Source organism: Sebastes fasciatus, chromosome 16, assembly GCF_043250625.1.
Source record: "Sebastes fasciatus isolate fSebFas1 chromosome 16, fSebFas1.pri, whole genome shotgun sequence".
In the NCBI taxonomy this organism is placed as follows: domain Eukaryota; kingdom Metazoa; phylum Chordata; class Actinopteri; order Perciformes; family Sebastidae; genus Sebastes; species Sebastes fasciatus.
The window spans coordinates 890,337-911,689 of NC_133810.1; the positions used below are offsets into that span (position 1 = coordinate 890,337).

The following is a 21,353-nucleotide window of genomic DNA, read 5'->3' on the forward strand; positions in this document are numbered from 1 at the left end:
TGTTTTTAAAAATCATTAAACTCTGTTTTAAAAGTCACAATATAAAGTTAGTTTGATCTTCAGACCAAAGCTGTATGAGTCAACTGTTGATTTCATGTTATCTGTTGGAGTCTGAGCAGAGAAACTTTCCTCCACAGAGAAGCTTGTTGATTGAGTTCAGCTGGAGTCGGTTGTTGTGGTGGGAGGTCGGGGGTTTGCTGAAGCTTCCCTGCAGAGTTCCTTCTGGTACTAATTAACACATTGTCACTGTAACAACAGCAAACAAACATGTGTGGTGAAACAGTGAGGTCATATTTACATTTCATTACTCAGCAGGGAGGCCTCCTGGCACCGACCGCACTAAAGCAGCATCTTTTCTGTGTTTTGACCTCCAAACCGAGTCAGTTTCAGATCATGAGAGCTAAACCTTTATTTCATAACCCGTGGCCTAACATCTTACATCAGTTAAACACGTAATGTGAAAACTTGAATCATTCTCTTTGCCAGATTAAAACAGTGCTTAACCTGGAGGTAAACCTCACCTACAGTCCACCTACAGGCTCAGTCTCTGCAGGGTCATTCAGGAAGGACACTGTCTCAGACCATTCACCCATCACCACATACATCAAGTACTCCAATAAACTGCAGCAGTTGCACTAATCAACGTCAATAACTCTGTTACGGTGACAGCAAAGACTCCATCACCTTGCCAAAGCATGGAAACAGATCAACAGATGAATGGAAGCTTACGGAATTAGAACATTCTCCCCTAGATGGCCAAACGGAGATAGTTCTGGATAAATAGGGACGTCAGGTCCATGAATGCGGTCCAGTCCACTCAGCAGCATGTGAAACAGTCTTTTGTCAACTATGTTAACTCAGGGATCAAATATTCAGGGTGGATCACAAGTCTTTGGGGCAAGTCAAATACTTTTTGGGCCAAAGAGAGTCAGATATTGGCAGAAGAACAAATCAGGTACAAAGGTACCAACAGGACCAGGCAGTCTGGCAACTTCAGAAACAAGCCATCTGAACCATGAGAGATTGGAACCAGAAGGACTGGGATCAGAAGAATGGGATGCTGGAGAATCACAGGAGTCAGGAGAGGCAAATGCTCACTTTTGCCTTGTTACTTCTGATTGTAACATTTTGGTTTGAACCTGGGGAAACATAACTTAGACTTTCTTCTGCTTAATAAGCAATTCTGTCTTCTCAAAGTTACATTCACGTGCAATAAATCATCATTCGAATTTGAACTAATGGATGCCACCCGGATAATGATTTCATCAACTTCTCAGCAATACCATTACTAGGGATGCACCGATACCGATACCAGCCTCGGGTATCGGGTCCGATACTGTGCTCATGTACTCGTACCCACAAAACGGCTCCGATACAACGGCATCGATACCACTTTACAGCAGCGTGACGTTAACCTCTCGTCACCATCTTTTGGGTCCTCACGCTCCACCTCGCCCATGGTGCGCCCCTCACCGCTGGGCCGGGATCCCACCTCAGCTGGCGTGTGCCGGCCCTCACTTTCATTGCGCCACGGTGTTTTGCTTGCACCCTCTGACTCGCGCGGGCATTAGACACCTTGGTCCGTGTTTCAAGACGGGTCTGGTGGGTTGCCGACAACGCCACGGACCCCTGGCGCCTTTCACGTGGGTCGCAGCACAACGCGGTTGGGGCGCACTGAGGACAACCCGCCCCGGTCGACAGTCGCACCGCGAACAGGGAGCCCCGTCACGGTGCGGCGAGGTACGAGAGCGCTGTAAAGCTGTGATCACGAGCCACCTTCGCCCCGAGCCTTTTCATGTCGACCTAGAGCCGGTGGCGGCGCACCGCCTCGTATGCGGGACTCCCCAGCCTGCCGTGTGTCGCTCACACCCTCCAGCTGGCTGTTAACGAGGGTCTTTAGGCACAGAGAAGTACTCGTACCGGTACTCGGTATCACCGAGTACCCAAATGTGAGTACTTGTACTCGGTCTGAAAAAAAGTGGTATCGGTGCATCCCTAACCTTTACATTTGAATTACAACTACAACCACTGCCAACCTTCATCAATTAGTTAAGCGACGTTGCCTATGGCTACCAGCTTGACGACTTACCCCCACCCTTGACTACATCTCTTTTAAAACTGACAGAGGTTGTGGTCTTCTGGCAGAGGGTTGGCTGCTGAGTGTTTGGTGGCTACAGGCACAGCACGAGAAATTAAAGGTAATATTTAACGCTTTAATTATTTAACCACTGAACATTTCAAATCTCTCCTTGGTTTACATTTACACAAACTGACATCTTGTATCTTGTACTGAAAGACTTTATGACTCATGTAACACATCACATTCCCCTTTTGTGTCTTTTGTTTCAGGTTGATGGAAAACTACACCTACAACAGCTTGACCCTCCAACTGGAGGGGTTAAAGGTCACAGAAGATTTAGTGTACCCTGTATTTCTCTTTTTCTTTTTCTCCTACTTAATTATTATGTTAACTAATGTTGGCATTATGATCCTGGTTTTCTTTGACAAGAACCTTCACCAGCCCATGTACCTCCTTTTCTGCAACCTGCCAGTTAATGACATTCTTGGGAATTCTATCATGGTGCCTCGTTTGCTTGTCGACATGTTGTTGCCTCCCTCCGAGCGCCTCATCAGTTATTATGAATGTGTGGTCCAAGCTTTCCTCACACACATGTTTGGCACCACTTCCCACACAGTGCTCATGATTATGGCCTTTGACAGATACGTGGCCATCTGTAATCCCCTGCGCTACGCAACCATAATGACCAACAAAATGGTGATCAAGCTGACGGTTTTCGCCTGGGGGGTGGCCTTTGTTTTGGTGGCCATTCTGCTCGGTCTGACCGTACGACTGAACCGATGCAGGACTCTGATCACAAACCCTTACTGTGACAACGCCTCGCTGTTTAAACTCTCCTGTGACAGTGTGTTTATTAATAATGTGTACGGCCTCACCTTCACCGTGGTCCTGTTCACAGGTTCTATAGGCTGCATGGTTCTCACCTATACCAGGATCACAGTAGTCTGTCTGACCAGCAACAACAAGTCTTTGAACAGTAAAGCCCTGAAGACCTGCAGCACTCATCTCTTTGTATATCTAATGATGGCATTATCTGGAATCCTCATTATCTCCATGCATCGCTTCCCTCAGTACTCAGACTACAGGAAACTTGTTTCCATTCTGTTTCATATCGTCCCCGGCGCCCTCAACCCCATCATCTACGGGGTTCAGTCTAAAGAGATACGGAAATTCCTGTCACGATTGTTCCAGTTCAGAAAGGTTTTTCCATCATTATAATGTAAACACAATCACCACCCCTCAATCAATTTATTGCAATGAGGAATACAAAGATGATAGATGATTGTCCAGAGTTAATAATCACAAAGTAATCCGCATTTATTTATCTGTTCAACATGTACCTTAAAGGGAGATTAGTCCAGTATTTAATTCTCTTATCAACATGGGAGTGGGTAAATATGCTGCTTTATGCAAATGTATGTATATATTTATTATTGTAAATCAATTAACAACACAAAAGAAACCAGAAACCCTCACAGGTACTGCATTTAGCATAAAACAATATGCTCCAATCATAACATGGCAAACTGCAGCCCAACAGGCAGCAACAGCTGTCAGTGTGTCAGTGTGCTGAGTTGACTATGACTTGCCCCAAACTGCATGTGATGATCATAAAGTGGGCATGTCTGTAAAGGGGAGACTCGTGGGTACCCATAGAACCCATTTACATTCACATATCATGGTTAGTACCGATGGATTCGTTAGGATTTCTAGTTTCATATGATACCAGTATCGTCACTATAACTTTAAAACTGAGCCCGCTACAGCCTCTGAAAGACCGGCGGCACATTGGTTGTATATAAATATATGTCTTCTTCCTATACATAGTTTTATTGTTGATATGGAGGAGGTCCACTGTCTAAGTCTCTCCCGTCACATCTGTTTCACTTCTGTTATCTCTATGTTATTTGTTTAGATGCAGAACTACAGCAAAAATATAATAAACAAATTTTTTTTCCAGCAACCCAAAAAAAGAATAAAGACATTTCCCTCACAAATTAGTGGTATTGTCTAATTTATAATGTTTTATACTTCTGGTGAATATAATCCATCAATCTTATTTCCACAGATGTATTTAGTATATATATTTCCCTTTGTTAACACCTTATTTTGAAAAGCAGACGTAGTCCCACGTGTCTACTTCCTCTAACTTCGTTTTGGTTTTGGTTGACGGATACGGAACGGATATGACGTCACGTTACCCAGACTACAGCAATAAAAGCGGTAACTTCCTTCTACCTCCACATAGACTCAGATGAAGCAGATATAAAATCAATTCTGGCATTAAAACATCTATTTAGAAATTGTTTTTCCATCCGTACTGAAAATACTGTCACAAATACTCAAGAAATAGATGGATGTTTGAGGATAGCAAGAAAATGAGAAACCATTTGGTTGAAAATTGTTGACCAATAATATCTGTTTCCCGCTCTTTATGCCAATATCTTAAATTAACCTACAACAGGTACACATGATGATGCATCAGCGGTTGCCAAGCAACAGTTGACCCGTCTGACTGATGCAGCCGATAAAAGCGTCTGCAGTTTCACTTCTGGTCCGAGTTGGCAGGAGGGTCTGTGTTAGCAGCCTGTTAGCCCTCAGCAGCTCCGCTCTGTTTACATCTAAATGTAATCTAAACTGTGTGTTTTATGAATGAACAGCATGTTGTGAGACGCGTGTATCCTTCATTTACTGCAGCAGCTTAGAAAAGAGTTCTCACTTCACTCCACATATCTAATCTACTGTGAACAACACTTTCCACTCACTTACTTTAAAGGCTAGGTTCACCCAAGTGATAGATAGTTATAGATTTATGTTATATGTGTCTTATACATTAGAGGTGAATGGAAGGTAGTTTGTGAAACATGAACATGAATGTACGTCTGTCCTGGGAGACGGATCCCTCCTCTGTTAATCTAACCAAAGTTTCTTTAAATGACATTTTATGTGATGAAATGTTTTTGTAATTCAGGTGAATCAAACTTTAATAAATGAAGAAAAAAACAAAACAAAGGCACACTGACGTAATATGTTGGATGCTTCTCTAACTAATTCAGTTCAGAGTAACATCATGTGTGAAATGACAGCATGTTATTGAGAGGTTTAGATTCACTGATAACTTTATTAAGGTGTTTTTAAAGAGTCACAGTTTACTATAACTCTATATACATATAACAACACAGTTATCTATACTAAAGTCTTTATTGCTATGTGACAGATGAGATATGGAAAACAGCTCTTTTGGTGGGGATGTTGTAACCCTGGAAGGGTTAAAGGTCAGCCCCCAGTCCTTCATTCCTGCCTTCATCCTCCTCCTCCTCATGTACATCTTCATCATGGTGTCCAACGTGGGCCTGGTGGTCCTGATCTTCACGGAGAGGAGCCTCCAGCAGCCCATGTACCTGCTCTTCTGCAACATGAGTATTAACGATGTGTTCGGGGCCTCCATAATTATCCTTCATGTACTCAGAGATCTTCTAATATCAGACTCGGTCCGGTCCGTTCGTTACATCGACTGTGCCGTTCAGGCCTTCTGTGTTCATCTCCATGCGAGTGCTTCTCACACCGTGCTCATGATCATGGCCTTCGACCGCTACGTGGCCATCTGCAACCCGCTGCGATACGCCACCATTATGACCAACCGGATGGTGGTGGATCTGTCGGCGGCGGCGTGGGGGACGGCCTTGGTGCCGGTGGCGGTCCTCGTGGGCCTCAGCGTCCGCCTGTCGCGCTGCAGGTCGGTTATATTCAACTTGTTCTGCGACAACGCCTCCTTGTTCAAGCTGTCGTGTGAAAGCGTCCTCGTCAATAACATCTACGGCCTGGGCTACACGGTGGTCCTGATGGGCTCCTCCGTCGGCAGCGTGACGCTCACCTACCTGAAGATCGCCGCGGTGTGCGTGCGCAGTAAGAACAAGGTGTTGAACTGCAAAGCGCTGCAGACCTGCGCCACCCACCTGGTCATCTACATCGTCCTTCTGGTGTCTGGCTACGTCATTGTGATCCTGCACCGTTTCCCTCAGCTAGCAGACCACAGGAAGGTGGCGGCCGTTATGGGACATGTTGTCTTGCCGGCCCTGAATGCCGTCATCTACGGCCTGCAAATCAAAAAGGTCCGGCAGAAGATTATGAGTTTGTTCCATAACAAGAAAGTAGCTAATGGATGTAAAATGATGCAATGTGATCAGGAGGTCGAGCAGAATGGAGGTACCTTTGCACAGGATGCTTATAGAATATAATGCAAAACCTTTAGTGTACTAAGTTCTGCATGTTGAAATGATTCCATGGTTTTGTCTCAGCACGGTAGAGGATGTTAGAAATGTTGTTGTGTAACTCATACTCATAATATACGATTGATGTGCTCACACCGTACGGTCCGATCGTCAGCCGCGACCTGAGCGATCACACCGTACGGTCCGATCGTCAGCCGCGACCTGAGCGATCACACCGTACGGTCCGATCGTCAGCCGCGACCTGAGCGATCACACCGTACGGTCCGATCGTCAGCCGCGACCTGAGCGATCACACCGTACGGTCCGATCCTCAGCCGCGACCTGAGCGATCACACCGTACGGTCCGATCCTCAGCCGCGACCTGAGTGATCACACCGTACGGCCCGATCGTCAGCCGTGACCTGAGTGATCACAAGGCAGAACGTCTATAAAAAAGAGGCTGGTGCGTAACGTTATATGGACTCGCGGGTGGCGAGGAAGACGTGGACAGTATGGCTTGTCCATTTTGCAGAGAGAATTGGAGGTAAGCTATAGCTTTAAGAGGAGTAACCGCATTACTGATGGACACTCGGAGCACAGAGTAGAATCATTAAAAGAGAACACACTCTCCTCGACGAGTCAGAGCATCATCAACGCTCTGACGAGACGATGGGAAGACACAACAGGACGCTTTAGGCTTTTCACAAGAACCTTTATAGTGTTGTGATCATGAGACATTACCTTTAGTTCTTTTATTTCTGTGTGTTTGATGAAATACTGAATTGCTCTGAGACATCTGTTCATTAAGTGTCAGTTGTCTGTTTTACTGCAGGTAATACTGTGTGATCTATTTCATTTAGTTAAGAATTACAAAGAAAGACAACTGTCAGAGGCCAAGAACTCTTTTGTTAACGTGATTATAAGTCTAAAGTTATTATTATTATCCCTGATGTCTGAAAAGTTGTTATCTGTTGGGAGGGTTATTGATGAACTTGTCTTTTACAGAACTGCACTGTTTTGGATGGAGAACGTAACTATGGTAACTCCTCTCAAACAGCCTATTGTGTTCGAGCTGGAGGGCTTCTACGTACCACGAGGCTACGGCGCCTTCCTGTTCTTCCTGGCTCTGCTTCACTACATGGTAGTGCTGTTGGCGAATGGCGTGGTGCTGTGCGTCATTGTCATGGACAAGAACCTGCACAGACCCATGTTCGTAATGGTTTGTAATCTGGTAGTCTGTAATCTGATGGGCGCTACGGCGGTGGTGCCTCGCCTCATGATACACTTCTTGACGGGCCAGAAGAAGATCACCTACATCCCGGCCATCGCCCAGGGCTTCTTTGTGCACACGTATGGCTTCGCAGCGCAGACAATTCTGGTTGTGATGGCCTATGACAGGTATCGAAACGCATCAGCACATCGAGAGAATTAATCACTGATTCAAGTCTTTTACTGTCAACCATAAATGGTAGAGACTGACTGAGAAGGCATTTCAGATTCTCATATTACAGATCAGGCTGATGCTTTTGATGCTGTTGTTTTGTTACTGGGGTTATATAAAGGGTTATCAATGGGTTATGGGCATGCAGACCGGGAACATCCCACAAGAGCTGCAGTTCTGGAGATGCTCTGACCGGGTCGTCTAGCCAGCACTATCCTTAGCTCACATCCTGACGCTGGCCCATTTTTTCTGCTTCCAACACAAAGTTCAAAATGTTCCCTTGCTGTCTAATATATCCCCCCCACCCCACTGCCAGGTGCCATGGTAACCAGATAATCAATGTTATTCACTTCTCCTGTCAGTGGTCTGAATGTTATGGCTGATCGGTATATACAGTATATATCCTCCACCAGCCGGCCAACTTCTTCGTGCACAAACAGTTTTAGATGCTAAGATCCTGTTAAAATATAGTTGAACTGTAAAAAGCCGAGGATGTTTTCTGATGTCTTTAACAGTGCTCTCCCTCTGCAGGTACATCGCTGTGTGTGAACCACTCAGGTATCACGCCATCATGACATCAGCTCGGCTGTACTGCTGCTGCTCCCTGGCCTGGTTTGTTGCTCTGCTGAGTATTGCTGTGCTCTTCTCCTTCCACATGAATGTCCCACTGTGTGGTAACACCATCAAACACGTCTACTGCAGCAACCGTGCTGTCCTGTTGTTGGCCTGCAGTCCAACCCCCATGAGTAACATCTATGGTCAGTGCATTCATTTATGATGAAGCAACAGACATACAGACAGTATGTTGTTGAACATTATGTCTATTCCACAGCCCTCATCAGCTGGTGTTCAGCAAATTCAGTTTGTGGGTGAAATTAGGCAAATGGATAGAATAAGGTAAAAGGTTTACATGATACTTAACTGACTGAATATTTGTCATTTGTTTTTCTAGGTTTGTCCTTGACCTGGTCTGTGAACACAAGCGTCTTCCTCATCATCGCTTTCTCCTACATCAGAATCCTGCATGTTTCTGTAAAACTAGGCCGAGCTGACAGCACCGTCCGCAGTAAGGCCTTTCAGACGTGTGCACCGCACCTTGTTGTGTATTTGCTGTACGGAATAGCTACAGTGGTCATAGTTGTGAGTTATAGGTTCCCCTCACTCTCACAGAATATCAAGAAGTTCCTCAGCATCCTGTTTATCATAATACCACCAGCCATCAACCCCATTATCTACGGACTGGTCAATAAAGAGTTACGTGCCGGCATCATCAAGCATTTTAACAATCTACAAGTATGTCATAATAAAATGAGAGGGGCTTAACTTCTTTAGGTCATTGTATTCCGGATCATTTCCTAAACTGTAAGAATTGTTTTAAAACCTGTTTTACCTGCTTGCAACGTTTTCAATAACCTAGCACATCTCAGTATCACATATTATTTAGGGTCTTATGCATACTCCTGGGCTGGTGGTCAAGCTCTTTCCCCATTTCTCCTGTCTGTAACTACTTTCAACCATCACAAAATAAAACATACTGTATATCTTTGTTTTGATTTCACTCACAATCACTGGCCCCCAACCTTTTACATGTTGTCAATGTTTCACGTAAGCTGGAAATTGGTTTGTGTTGCTCACAGGGCTGGACCCAAACATACGTACTATATCGATTTTCAATTTTGGTATTCGGATATTCGTTATTGTTTTTGTTTGAACCCCTCAGGATTACAGACATGCATAAAACCCACCAAACCTTTTGGAAAATGCTTCTTATTCATTAACGAATAACAATACAAACAACAATACTGTAGAATAACAGAATCCTTAAAAATGAATGTCTTTAATCAAACCTAAAGGCACGTGTTGTGGTGCCATGCCATTATTCCTACAGTACATTATTACGAAACCCCAATAGTTTGAAAAATCACCTGACAGCCCTTTTTCCCAAACAGAAGCACATGGCTAATTACTATGAAAAATGACGTCATCGGACCTGCCCGGTTGTGATATTGTTTTTTCTTACCATGTCAAAGGCATGACTCTCTCTACTCTGCCTCTGATTGGCTAACCCTGATATTCTTAACCTAAACCTAACTAATCTGACTCCTCATGCCTAAACTTAACCAACCAAACCAACAAAGGCATTCAAGGCAACGAGAGGGGAAGGTCCGATAACGTCATTCTGCATAATAATTAGCCATGTGCTTCTGTTTGTTGCATGGAGTATCTTTATTTTCTGACAGCCCTAAGCATCGTAGAATGACATTTAAAGAATTAAACGGCAACATGTTTCTCTAACTACATAACTTTCTTAGTAAGTAAGAAAGGAAAGTAAGTAATCATTTTAAAATCAGAGCCAAACGTTCAGTCTTAGTGCCAGCTTCAGAAACGAGCCGCAGAGGGCGGGGTTGATGTTTCAATGGTAACGTGACGGGGATCGGCATTACTGATGGACACTCGGAGCACAGAGTAGAATCATTAAAAGAGAACACACTCTCCTCGACGAGTCAGAGCATCATCAACGCTCTGACGAGACGATGGGAAGACACAACAGGACGCTTTAGGTTTTTCACAAGAACCTTTATAGTGTTGTGATCATGAGACATTACCTTTAGTTCTTTTATTTCTGTGTGTTTGATGAAATACTGAATTGCTCTGAGACATCTGTTCATTAAGTGTCAGTTGTCTGTTTTACTGCAGGTAATACTGTGTGATCTATTTCATTTAGTTAAGAATTACAAAGAAAGACAACTGTCAGAGGCCAAGAACTCTTTTGTTAACGTGATTATAAGTCTAAAGTTATTATTATTATCCCTGATGTCTGAAAAGTTGTTATCTGTTGGGAGGGTTATTGATGAACTTGTCTTTTACAGAACTGCACTGTTTTGGATGGAGAACGTAACTATGGTAACTCCTCTCAAACAGCCTATCGTGTTCGAGCTGGAGGGCTTCTACGTACCACGAGGCCACGGCGCCTTCCTGTTCTTCCTGGCTCTGCTTCACTACATGGTAGTGCTGTTGGCGAATGGCGTGGTGCTGTGCGTCATTGTCATGGACAAGAAGCTGCACAGACCCATGTTCGTAATGGTTTGTAATCTGGTAGTCTGTAATCTGATGGGCGCTACGGCGGTGGTGCCTCGCCTCATGATACACTTCTTGACGGGCCAGAAGAAGATCGCCTACATCCCGGCCATCGCCCAGGCCTTCACTGTGCTCACGTATGCCGTCGCAGCGCAGACAATTCTGTCTGTGATGGCCTATGACAGGTATCGAAAACGCATCAGCACATCGAGAGAATTAGTCACTGATTCAAGTCTTTCACTGTCAACCATAAATGGTAGAGACTGACTGAGACGGCATCTCAAATTCTCATTTTACAGATCAGGCTGATGTTTTTGGTGCTGTTGTTTTGTTACTGGGGTTATATAAAGGGTTATGAAAGGACCTTTGCTGAATGTCACCATCATTGCCTTCTTCCCAAGTATAAAAGCCACTTCAGGATATTTTTAGTGCATACAGAAACAGATGAGATCCTGTCAAAATATATGTTGTAATAACTGTAATGTCTTTAACAGTGCTCTCCCTCTGCAGGTACATCGCTGTGTGTGAACCACTCAGGTATCACGCCATCATGACATCAGCTCGGCTGTACTGCTACTGCTCCCTGGCCTGGTTTGTTGCTCTGCTGAGTATTGCTGTGCTCTTCTCCTTCCACATGAATGTCCCACTGTGTGGTAACACCATCAAACACGTCTACTGCAGCGACCGTGCTGTCCTGTTGTTGGCCTGCAGTCCAACCCCCATGAGTAACATCTATGGTCAGTGCATTCATTTATGATGAAGCAACAGACATACAGACAGTATGTTGTTGAACATTATGTTACATGATACTTAACTGACTGAATATTTGTAATTTTCTTTATGTTTTTCTAGGTTTGTTCTCGACCTGGTTTTTGAACACAAGCGTCTTCCTCATCATCGCTTTCTCCTACATCAGAATCCTGCATGTTTCTGTAAAACTAGGCCGAGCTGACAGCACCGTCCGCAGTAAGGCCTTTCAGACGTGTGCACCGCACCTTGTTGTGTATTTGCTGTACGGAATAGCTGCAGTGATCATAATTGTGAGTTATAGGTTCCCCTCACTCTCACAGAATATCAAGAAGTTCCTCAGCATCCTGTTTATCATAATACCACCAGCCATCAACCCCATTATCTACGGACTGGTTAATAAAGAGTTACGTGCCAGCATCATCAAGCATTTTAACAATTTACAAGTACATCACAAAAAATTAGAGGTGTTATGGAATAATTCTTAGGAAAGGGACCCCCACCCTTCCCTCTGTAATATATACAGTATATTGAAACCATTTGCTGGGTACCCCAGGTCACTGGTCAGTCTCTAGCCGTGTCTCACTCCCCCCCGGTACATGTTGAAGACCTCTGATAATCGGCCAGCCTGTTTTCTTGTCTACCTCCCAAGGTAGGCGCAAAGGAGAGGGGGAGAATGTCACACAACAGTTGCAGACATGCACACATAGACTTAAAGCATTTCCGCCAGACACATTCTCAGTTGTTTCTGTCTCACTAATATCTGAGGCATGTGTTGTTTAGTAGAGAAAGACCATATTTGGGTTATCGCTGCCTGTGCACATGGAGGAGGGTAAAAAGTCCACCAAAGATCACTTGTATTTTCTGACTAGATTCTCCTTGAATTCAAGACATAAATAAACCTCCAGTTTAAGTCATTCCTGGTCTCCGGTCCACTTTTTCAGTCTCCAATAAATTGCTCTCAAAATTCCTCCACAAGAGGTGTTTAACTTTCACTAAATAAAAACGCCAATTCTTCTAAAAGTATTAAGTCACGCAGTTTGTCAAAGTCTGTGACATTTTTAGAGTGGCACCGGCGTTCAAACAGAAGTTCTTTTACGCGGCCAAACTCAACATAAGTCTGATTGTCAATTTTCTTTGACCGGCTGAATTTTTGGTGGTATGCCTCGGGCACCAACTCGTAAGCCCTAAGCGAAGCGGCTTTGACTTCCTCATAGTCAATACTTAACTCAGATGACAAAGATGTGTACGCATCCTGAGCTTTACCGGTTAGCACACTCTGGAGAAGCAAAGTCCACACATTCCTGAACAAATGTTCGGTACCAGGGTCACCAAACAAAACCCCTTTGTCAGACGGCGCAGACCATAACTCAGACTTAAAGATAGGGTGGCCGATGTTGTAAAGCTAGCATAATTTGAAAGTAGCATCGCCTCAGGACTGCTTTTAATTACTTGTTTTTTTTAACTGCTTGGACACAGGGATATCAAAATGTTCTGCAATAATAATTAGATGCTCTTTTGTGCAACGATGGAGTTTCTCTAAGCTAGGTTGCGCAACAAACTCGTTTAGATTAAACTCCATTGTCAAAAGCAACTATCAAACAAGTTTCAACCACAAAAACACCAAGCCGGAAAAACACAGGTCTTTTACAACCTGATCGGACACACAGTCCCAAAAATGGCACAGCACGGGAAAAAAAACTGGCAAACACAGCAGCACAAAATCAGTGGTGTCCAACACACGTGTGCGTAAAAACGTTTCTAAGCACACCAAACGTAGGCATTACGCAGCAAACTTCACAAGTACCACAGCAACACTCCCCAGTGTCAAGCTATGTATCAATTAACACATGGAGAGAGAAAACAAAGTTACTATGATACAGTTTGCAAACACAAGTAACTGCGCTTTAATCAAAAAGGCACGGCGCCTGGGTTAGCTCAGTTGGTAGAGCGGGCGTCCATGTATCAAGGCTTGGTCCTGACCGCGGCGGCCCGGGTTCGAATCCGGCCTGTGGCCCTTTCCGCATCCACTCTCTCTCTCCCCCCTTTCAAGACTCTATCCACTGTCCTGTCAATAAAAAATGGAAAAATGCCCCCAAAAAAATAACTTTAAAAAAAAAAAAAAAAGGCACAGCGACAATACTGAGGCAAAAAAAAATGAAGAAGCCATCAGTACTTACCCGCACTTCATGTCTAAAACAAGCTTACAACAACACAACGCCAGTGTGGGGAAAAAACTCCCGGACGAGCCCCCAAATATGTTACGGCCTCTCAAACAAACAAAGGCTCTGGAGAGATACCAAACTAGTAAAACACCAATAAATCAACAATTTGGTTTACAACAAAATCCCTTTTTGACCAAAAAGTACCGGGAACTATGGAAGTAGACCAGGGGTCTCCAACCTTTTTTCCTCTGAGAGCTTCTTTGATAAAATGAAAGTGGCCGAGAGCTACTCATATTTTATATTATTAGTAACGTTTATTCACATCGCTCAGCTCCACCCAAACCAGCTGAATAAGCTTCTTCTTGTGTGATCATTTAGAAAATGTTGATATCCAACACTCACATTTTGACATCATCAACATCTTAAATTCAGCAACATGTGCATGTTTTTTTCTGTATGCATTTCTTTACATTTTCAATGTGTCCAGCTCACACTATTAAATGCACATCAGATTAATGTCATAGAAAACAAAACAGTGTTGCTACTTATTTTACTTACCTTTACAGAAAAAGGTTAAGAAAGGTGTGGTAATTTGTAAATAATAGTAATAATCCACAATTAAAACCCCGTACTATATTCATTCATGGAGCTCTCAAAATCACTGCATGTTCTACAACACTGTCCGGCACATATTTCAGAATAAAAGCCTCGTGTTAACAAATGTAGGAATTCTGTCCACAGGAAAAACGCTTTCGGTGTTATTTAAACCCAAACTATGATCTTTTCCTAAAGCTAAATAAGTATTTTTGTTGCCTAAGCCTAACCAAGTCGATCTTTTCCTAAAGCTAACTAAAGCTGGGCATACAATGTACGATTTTAGAAATGTTGTTGTGTAACCCATACTCATAATATACGAGTAGATTGTTTGTGATGTAAAACCAAAGCTCACGATTTATGTGCTCACACTGTACAGTCCGATCGTCAGCCACGACCTGAGTGATCCCACCATACGGTCCGATCGTCAACCGCGACCTGAGTGATCACACCGTACGGTCCGATCCTCAGCCGCGACCTGAGTGATCACATTGTACGGTCCGATCGTCAGCCACGACCTGAGTGATCACACTGTACGGTCCAATCGTCAGCCGCGACCTGAGTGATCACACTGTATGGTCCGATCCTCAGCCGCGACCTGAGTGATCACACTGTACGGTCCAATCGTCAGCCGCGACCTGAGTGATCACACTGTATGGTCAGATCCTCAGCCCCGACCCGAGTGATCACACTGTATGGTCCGATCCTCAGCCGCGACCTGAGTGATCACACCGTACGGTCCGATCGTCAGCCACGACCTGAGTGATCACACCGTACGGTCTGATTGTCAGCCGCGACCTGAGTGATCACGTTGTACATGTAAAATAGGAAACAAACAAAAAACCCGGCCAGTCGGCTCCTGAGGGCCGTTCTGGCTGTTGACAGTTGTAACTAAAGATTGGTTTGAAAGGTCAGATGCAGGTAAAATGTGTTTGTTAGCAGAGGTCTGTACGGGTCACAATGCTAACAAGGCAGAACGTCTATAAAAAAGAGGCTGGGGCGTAACGTTATATGGACCCGCGGGTGGCGAGGAAGACGTGGACAGTATGGCTTGTCCATTTTGCAGAGAGAATTGGAGGTAAGCTATAGCTTTAAGAGGAGTAACCTCAGGTCAATACTATGAAGATGGTCACATACTCCCATATAATCACTCAGGTTGTAAGATTCTGAAAAAAACAACAATTCTATTTGGTTAGCAGTTGTGTTTGAAATCAAACTTTTATATCCCCAAAAAGTAATCATTTTAAAATCAGAGCAAAACGTTCAGTCTTAGTGCCAGCTTCAGAAACGAGCCGCAGCGGGCGGGGTTGATGTTTCAATGGTAACGTGACGGGGATCGGCATTACTGATGGACACTCGGAGCACAGAGTAGAATCATTAAAAGAGAACACACTCTCCTCGACGAGTCAGAGCATCATCAACGCTCTGACGAGACGATGGGAAGACACAACAGGACGCTTTAGGTTTTTCACAAGAACCTTTATAGTGTTGTGATCATGAGACATTACCTTTAGTTCTTTTATTTCTGTGTGTTTGATGAAATACTGAATTGCTCTGAGACATCTGTTCATTAAGTGTCAGTTGTCTGTTTTACTGCAGGTAATACTGTGTGATCTATTTCATTTAGTTAAGAATTACAAAGAAAGACAACTGTCAGAGGCCAAGAACTCTTTTGTTCACATTTATGTGTTTTAAAACCTTTTTCTGGAGTTTATTGTAACGTGATTCTAAGTCTTAAGTTATTATTATTATCCCTGATGTCTGAAAAGTTGTTATCTGTTGGGAGGGTTATTGATGAACTTGTCTTTTACAGAACTGCACTGTTTTGGATGGAAAACGTAACTATGGTAACTCCTCTCAAACAGCCTATCGTGTTCGAGCTGGAGGGCTTCTACGTACCACGAGGCTACGGCGCCTTCCTGTTCTTCCTGGCTCTGCTTCACTACATGGTAGTGCTGTTGGCGAATGGCGTGGTGCTGTGCGTCATTGTCATGGACAAGAAGCTGCACAGACCCATGTTCGTAATGGTTTGTAATCTGGTAGTCTGTAATCTGATGGGCGCTACGGCGGTGGTGCCTCGCCTCATGATACACTTCTTGACGGGCCAGAAGAAGATCGCCTACATCCCGGCCATCGCCCAGGCCTTCACTGTGCTCACGTATGCCGTCGCAGCGCAGACAATTCTGTCTGTGATGGCCTATGACAGGTATCGAAAACGCATCAGCACATCGAGAGAATTAGTCACTGATTCAAGTCTTTCACTGTCAACCATAAATGGTAGAGACTGACTGAGACGGCATCTCAAATTCTCATTTTACAGATCAGGCTGATGTTTTTGGTGCTGTTGTTTTGTTACTGGGGTTATATAAAGGGTTATGAAAGGACCTTTGCTGAATGTCACCATCATTGCCTTCTTCCCAAGTATAAAAGCCACTTCAGGATATTTTTAGTGCATACAGAAACAGATGAGATCCTGTCAAAATATATGTTGTAATAACTGTAATGTCTTTAACAGTGCTCTCCCTCTGCAGGTACATCGCTGTGTGTGAACCACTCAGGTATCACGCCATCATGACATCAGCTCGGCTGTACTGCTACTGCTCCCTGGCCTGGTTTGTTGCTCTGCTGAGTATTGCTGTGCTCTTCTCCTTCCACATGAATGTCCCACTGTGTGGTAACACCATCAAACACGTCTACTGCAGCGACCGTGCTGTCCTGTTGTTGGCCTGCAGTCCAACCCCCATGAGTAACATCTATGGTCAGTGCATTCATTTATGATGAAGCAACAGACATACAGACAGTATGTTGTTGAACATTATGTTACATGATACTTAACTGACTGAATATTTGTAATTTTCTTTATGTTTTTCTAGGTTTGTTCTCGACCTGGTTTTTGAACACAAGCGTCTTCCTCATCATCGCTTTCTCCTACATCAGAATCCTGCATGTTTCTGTAAAACTAGGCCGAGCTGACAGCACCGTCCGCAGTAAGGCCTTTCAGACGTGTGCACCGCACCTTGTTGTGTATTTGCTGTACGGAATAGCTGCAGTGATCATAATTGTGAGTTATAGGTTCCCCTCACTCTCACAGAATATCAAGAAGTTCCTCAGCATCCTGTTTATCATAATACCACCAGCCATCAACCCCATTATCTACGGACTGGTTAATAAAGAGTTACGTGCCAGCATCATCAAGCATTTTAACAATTTACAAGTACATCACAAAAAATTAGAGGTGTTATGGAATAATTCTTAGGAAAGGGACCCCCACCCTTCCCTCTGTAATATATACAGTATATTGAAACCATTTGCTGGGTACCCCAGGTCACTGGTCAGTCTCTAGCCGTGTCTCACTCCCCCCCGGTACATGTTGAAGACCTCTGATAATCGGCCAGCCTGTTTTCTTGTCTACCTCCCAAGGTAGGCGCAAAGGAGAGGGGGAGAATGTCACACAACAGTTGCAGACATGCACACATAGACTTAAAGCATTTCCGCCAGACACATTCTCAGTTGTTTCTGTCTCACTAATATCTGAGGCATGTGTTGTTTAGTAGAGAAAGACCATATTTGGGTTATCGCTGCCTGTGCACATGGAGGAGGGTAAAAAGTCCACCAAAGATCACTTGTATTTTCTGACTAGATTCTCCTTGAATTCAAGACATAAATAAACCTCCAGTTTAAGTCATTCCTGGTCTCCGGTCCACTTTTTCAGTCTCCAATAAATTGCTCTCAAAATTCCTCCACAAGAGGTGTTTAACTTTCACTAAATAAAAACGCCAATTCTTCTAAAAGTATTAAGTCACGCAGTTTGTCAAAGTCTGTGACATTTTTAGAGTGGCACCGGCGTTCAAACAGAAGTTCTTTTACGCGGCCAAACTCAACATAAGTCTGATTGTCAATTTTCTTTGACCGGCTGAATTTTTGGTGGTATGCCTCGGGCACCAACTCGTAAGCCCTAAGCGAAGCGGCTTTGACTTCCTCATAGTCAATACTTAACTCAGATGACAAAGATGTGTACGCATCCTGAGCTTTACCGGTTAGCACACTCTGGAGAAGCAAAGTCCACACATTCCTGAACAAATGTTCGGTACCAGGGTCACCAAACAAAACCCCTTTGTCAGACGGCGCAGACCATAACTCAGACTTAAAGATAGGGTGGCCGATGTTGTAAAGCTAGCATAATTTGAAAGTAGCATCGCCTCAGGACTGCTTTTAATTACTTGTTTTTTTTAACTGCTTGGACACAGGGATATCAAAATGTTCTGCAATAATAATTAGATGCTCTTTTGTGCAACGATGGAGTTTCTCTAAGCTAGGTTGCGCAACAAACTCGTTTAGATTAAACTCCATTGTCAAAAGCAACTATCAAACAAGTTTCAACCACAAAAACACCAAGCCGGAAAAACACAGGTCTTTTACAACCTGATCGGACACACAGTCCCAAAAATGGCACAGCACGGGAAAAAAAACTGGCAAACACAGCAGCACAAAATCAGTGGTGTCCAACACACGTGTGCGTAAAAACGTTTCTAAGCACACCAAACGTAGGCATTACGCAGCAAACTTCACAAGTACCACAGCAACACTCCCCAGTGTCAAGCTATGTATCAATTAACACATGGAGAGAGAAAACAAAGTTACTATGATACAGTTTGCAAACACAAGTAACTGCGCTTTAATCAAAAAGGCACGGCGCCTGGGTTAGCTCAGTTGGTAGAGCGGGCGTCCATGTATCAAGGCTTGGTCCTGACCGCGGCGGCCCGGGTTCGAATCCGGCCTGTGGCCCTTTCCGCATCCACTCTCTCTCTCCCCCCTTTCAAGACTCTATCCACTGTCCTGTCAATAAAAAATGGAAAAATGCCCCCAAAAAAATAACTTTAAAAAAAAAAAAAAAGGCACAGCGACAATACTGAGGCGAAAAAAAATGAAGAAGCCATCAGTACTTACCCGCACTTCATGTCTAAAACAAGCTTACAACAACACAACGCCAGTGTGGGGAAAAAACTCCCGGACGAGCCCCCAAATATGTTACGGCCTCTCAAACAAACAAAGGCTCTGGAGAGATACCAAACTAGTAAAACACCAATAAATCAACAATTTGGTTTACAACAAAATCCCTTTTTGACCAAAAAGTACCGGGAACTATGGAAGTAGACCAGGGGTCTCCAACCTTTTTTCCTCTGAGAGCTTCTTTGATAAAATGAAAGTGGCCGAGAGCTACTCATATTTTATATTATTAGTAACGTTTATTCACATCGCTCAGCTCCACCCAAACCAGCTGAATAAGCTTCTTCTTGTGTGATCATTTAGAAAATGTTGATATCCAACACTCACATTTTGACATCATCAACATCTTAAATTCAGCAACATGTGCATGTTTTTTTCTGTATGCATTTCTTTACATTTTCAATGTGTCCAGCTCACACTATTAAATGCACATCATATTAATGCCATAGAAAACAAAACAGTGTTGCTACTTATTTTACTTACCTTTACAGAAAAAGGTTAAGAAAGGTGTGGTAATTTGTAAATAATAGTAATAATCCACAATTAAAACCCCGTACTATATTCATTCATGGAGCTCTCAAAGTCACTGCATGTTCTACAACACTGTCCGGCACATATTTCAGAATAAAAGCCTCGTGTTAACAAATGTAGGAATTCTGTCCACAGGAAAAACGCTTTCGGTGTTATTTAAACCCAAACTATGATCTTTTCCTAAAGCTAAATAAGTATTTTTGTTGCCTAAGCCTAACCAAGTCGATCTTTTCCTAAAGCTAACTAAAGCTGGGCATACAATGTACGATTTTAGAAATGTTGTTGTGTAACCCATACTCATAATATACGAGTAGATTGTTTGTGATGTAAAACCAAAGCTCACGATTTATGTGCTCACACTGTACAGTCCGATCGTCAGCCACGACCTGAGTGATCCCACCATACGGTCCGATCGTCAACCGCGACCTGAGTGATCACACCGTACGGTCCGATCCTCAGCCGCGACCTGAGTGATCACATTGTACGGTCCGATCGTCAGCCACGACCTGAGTGATCACACTGTACGGTCCAATCGTCAGCCGCGACCTGAGTGATCACACTGTATGGTCCGATCCTCAGCCGCGACCTGAGTGATCACACTGTACGGTCCAATCGTCAGCCGCGACCTGAGTGATCACACTGTATGGTCAGATCCTCAGCCCCGACCCGAGTGATCACACTGTATGGTCCGATCCTCAGCCGCGACCTGAGTGATCACACCGTACGGTCCGATCGTCAGCCACGACCTGAGTGATCACACCGTACGGTCTGATTGTCAGCCGCGACCTGAGTGATCACATTGTACATGTAAAATAGGAAACAAACAAAAAACCCGGCCAGTCGGCTCCTGAGGGCCGTTCTGGCTGTTGACAGTTGTAACTAAAGATTGGTTTGAAAGGTCAGATGCAGGTAAAATGTGTTTGTTAGCAGAGGTCTGTACGGGTCACAATGCTAACAAGGCAGAACGTCTATAAAAAAGAGGCTGGGGCGTAACGTTATATGGACCCGCGGGTGGCGAGGAAGACGTGGACAGTATGGCTTGTCCATTTTGCAGAGAGAATTGGAGGTAAGCTATAGCTTTAAGAGGAGTAACCTCAGGTCAATACTATGAAGATGGTCACATACTCCCATATAATCACTCAGGTTGTAAGATTCTGAAAAAAACAACAATTCTATTTGGTTAGCAGTTGTGTTTGAAATCAAACTTTTATATCCCCAAAAAGTAATCATTTTAAAATCAGAGCAAAACGTTCAGTCTTAGTGCCAGCTTCAGAAACGAGCCGCAGCGGGCGGGGTTGATGTTTCAATGGTAACGTGACGGGGATCGGCATTACTGATGGACACTCGGAGCACAGAGTAGAATCATTAAAAGAGAACACACTCTCCTCGACGAGTCAGAGCATCATCAACGCTCTGACGAGACGATGGGAAGACACAACAGGACGCTTTAGGTTTTTCACAAGAACCTTTATAGTGTTGTGATCATGAGACATTACCTT

General features: G+C 43.9%; 5 protein-coding genes across 5 annotated transcripts; all 5 read left to right on the top strand.

The window, feature by feature from the left end:
* The first annotated feature begins 1,191 nt into the window (after positions 1-1,191).
* Positions 1,192-3,450, top strand: or70b1 (olfactory receptor, family 70, subfamily B, member 1). The gene has a single exon (XM_074610626.1). The coding sequence runs from the start codon at positions 2,354-2,356 to the stop codon at positions 3,296-3,298; it is 945 nt and encodes a 314-aa protein (XP_074466727.1). The 5' UTR covers positions 1,192-2,353; the 3' UTR covers positions 3,299-3,450.
* A 1,854-nt stretch (positions 3,451-5,304) lies between these two features.
* On the top strand, positions 5,305-6,329 carry LOC141752511 (olfactory receptor 5B17-like). Its single transcript, XM_074610511.1, has one exon. It carries the CDS (start codon positions 5,305-5,307, stop codon positions 6,316-6,318), a length of 1,014 nt encoding a protein of 337 aa, XP_074466612.1. The 3' UTR covers positions 6,319-6,329.
* A 998-nt stretch (positions 6,330-7,327) lies between these two features.
* Positions 7,328-9,470, top strand: LOC141752543 (olfactory receptor 2K2-like). The gene is made up of 5 exons (XM_074610558.1): positions 7,328-7,689; positions 8,264-8,490; positions 8,685-8,764; positions 8,903-9,025; positions 9,453-9,470. The coding sequence occupies exons 1-5, from the start codon at positions 7,328-7,330 to the stop codon at positions 9,468-9,470; spliced, it is 810 nt and encodes a 269-aa protein (XP_074466659.1).
* A 1,135-nt stretch (positions 9,471-10,605) lies between these two features.
* LOC141752544 (olfactory receptor 2K2-like) lies at positions 10,606-12,045 on the top strand. The gene is made up of 4 exons (XM_074610559.1): positions 10,606-10,995; positions 11,321-11,547; positions 11,663-11,742; positions 11,881-12,045. Exons 1-4 carry the CDS (start codon positions 10,619-10,621, stop codon positions 12,043-12,045), a joined length of 849 nt encoding a protein of 282 aa, XP_074466660.1. The 5' UTR covers positions 10,606-10,618.
* Positions 12,046-15,708: 3,663 nt separating this feature from the next.
* LOC141752545 (olfactory receptor 2K2-like) lies at positions 15,709-17,572 on the top strand. Its single transcript, XM_074610561.1, has 3 exons — positions 15,709-16,522; positions 16,848-17,074; positions 17,190-17,572. Exons 1-3 carry the CDS (start codon positions 16,074-16,076, stop codon positions 17,570-17,572), a joined length of 1,059 nt encoding a protein of 352 aa, XP_074466662.1. The 5' UTR covers positions 15,709-16,073.
* Positions 17,573-21,353: the final 3,781 nt, after the last annotated feature.

Excerpts from the sequence above, each read along its gene's own strand:
- LOC141752545 (XM_074610561.1), top strand. The coding sequence starts at position 16,074 with ATGTCTGAAAAGTTGTTATCTGTTGGGAGGGTTATTGATGAACTTGTC. Across the intron at positions 16,523-16,847 it reads TCTGTGATGGCCTATGACAG|GTACATCGCTGTGTGTGAAC; the intron begins GTATCGAAAACG and ends CTCCCTCTGCAG. Across the intron at positions 17,075-17,189 it reads CCCCATGAGTAACATCTATG|GTTTGTTCTCGACCTGGTTT; the intron begins GTCAGTGCATTC and ends ATGTTTTTCTAG.
- LOC141752511 (XM_074610511.1), top strand. The coding sequence starts at position 5,305 with ATGGAAAACAGCTCTTTTGGTGGGGATGTTGTAACCCTGGAAGGGTTA.
- LOC141752544 (XM_074610559.1), top strand. The coding sequence starts at position 10,619 with ATGGAGAACGTAACTATGGTAACTCCTCTCAAACAGCCTATCGTGTTC. Across the intron at positions 11,548-11,662 it reads CCCCATGAGTAACATCTATG|GTTTGTTCTCGACCTGGTTT; the intron begins GTCAGTGCATTC and ends ATGTTTTTCTAG. Across the intron at positions 11,743-11,880 it reads TCAGAATCCTGCATGTTTCT|AATATCAAGAAGTTCCTCAG; the intron begins GTAAAACTAGGC and ends TCACTCTCACAG.
- or70b1 (XM_074610626.1), top strand. The coding sequence starts at position 2,354 with ATGGAAAACTACACCTACAACAGCTTGACCCTCCAACTGGAGGGGTTA.
- LOC141752543 (XM_074610558.1), top strand. The coding sequence starts at position 7,328 with ATGGTAACTCCTCTCAAACAGCCTATTGTGTTCGAGCTGGAGGGCTTC. Across the intron at positions 8,491-8,684 it reads CCCCATGAGTAACATCTATG|GTTTGTCCTTGACCTGGTCT; the intron begins GTCAGTGCATTC and ends TTGTTTTTCTAG. Across the intron at positions 8,765-8,902 it reads TCAGAATCCTGCATGTTTCT|AATATCAAGAAGTTCCTCAG; the intron begins GTAAAACTAGGC and ends TCACTCTCACAG.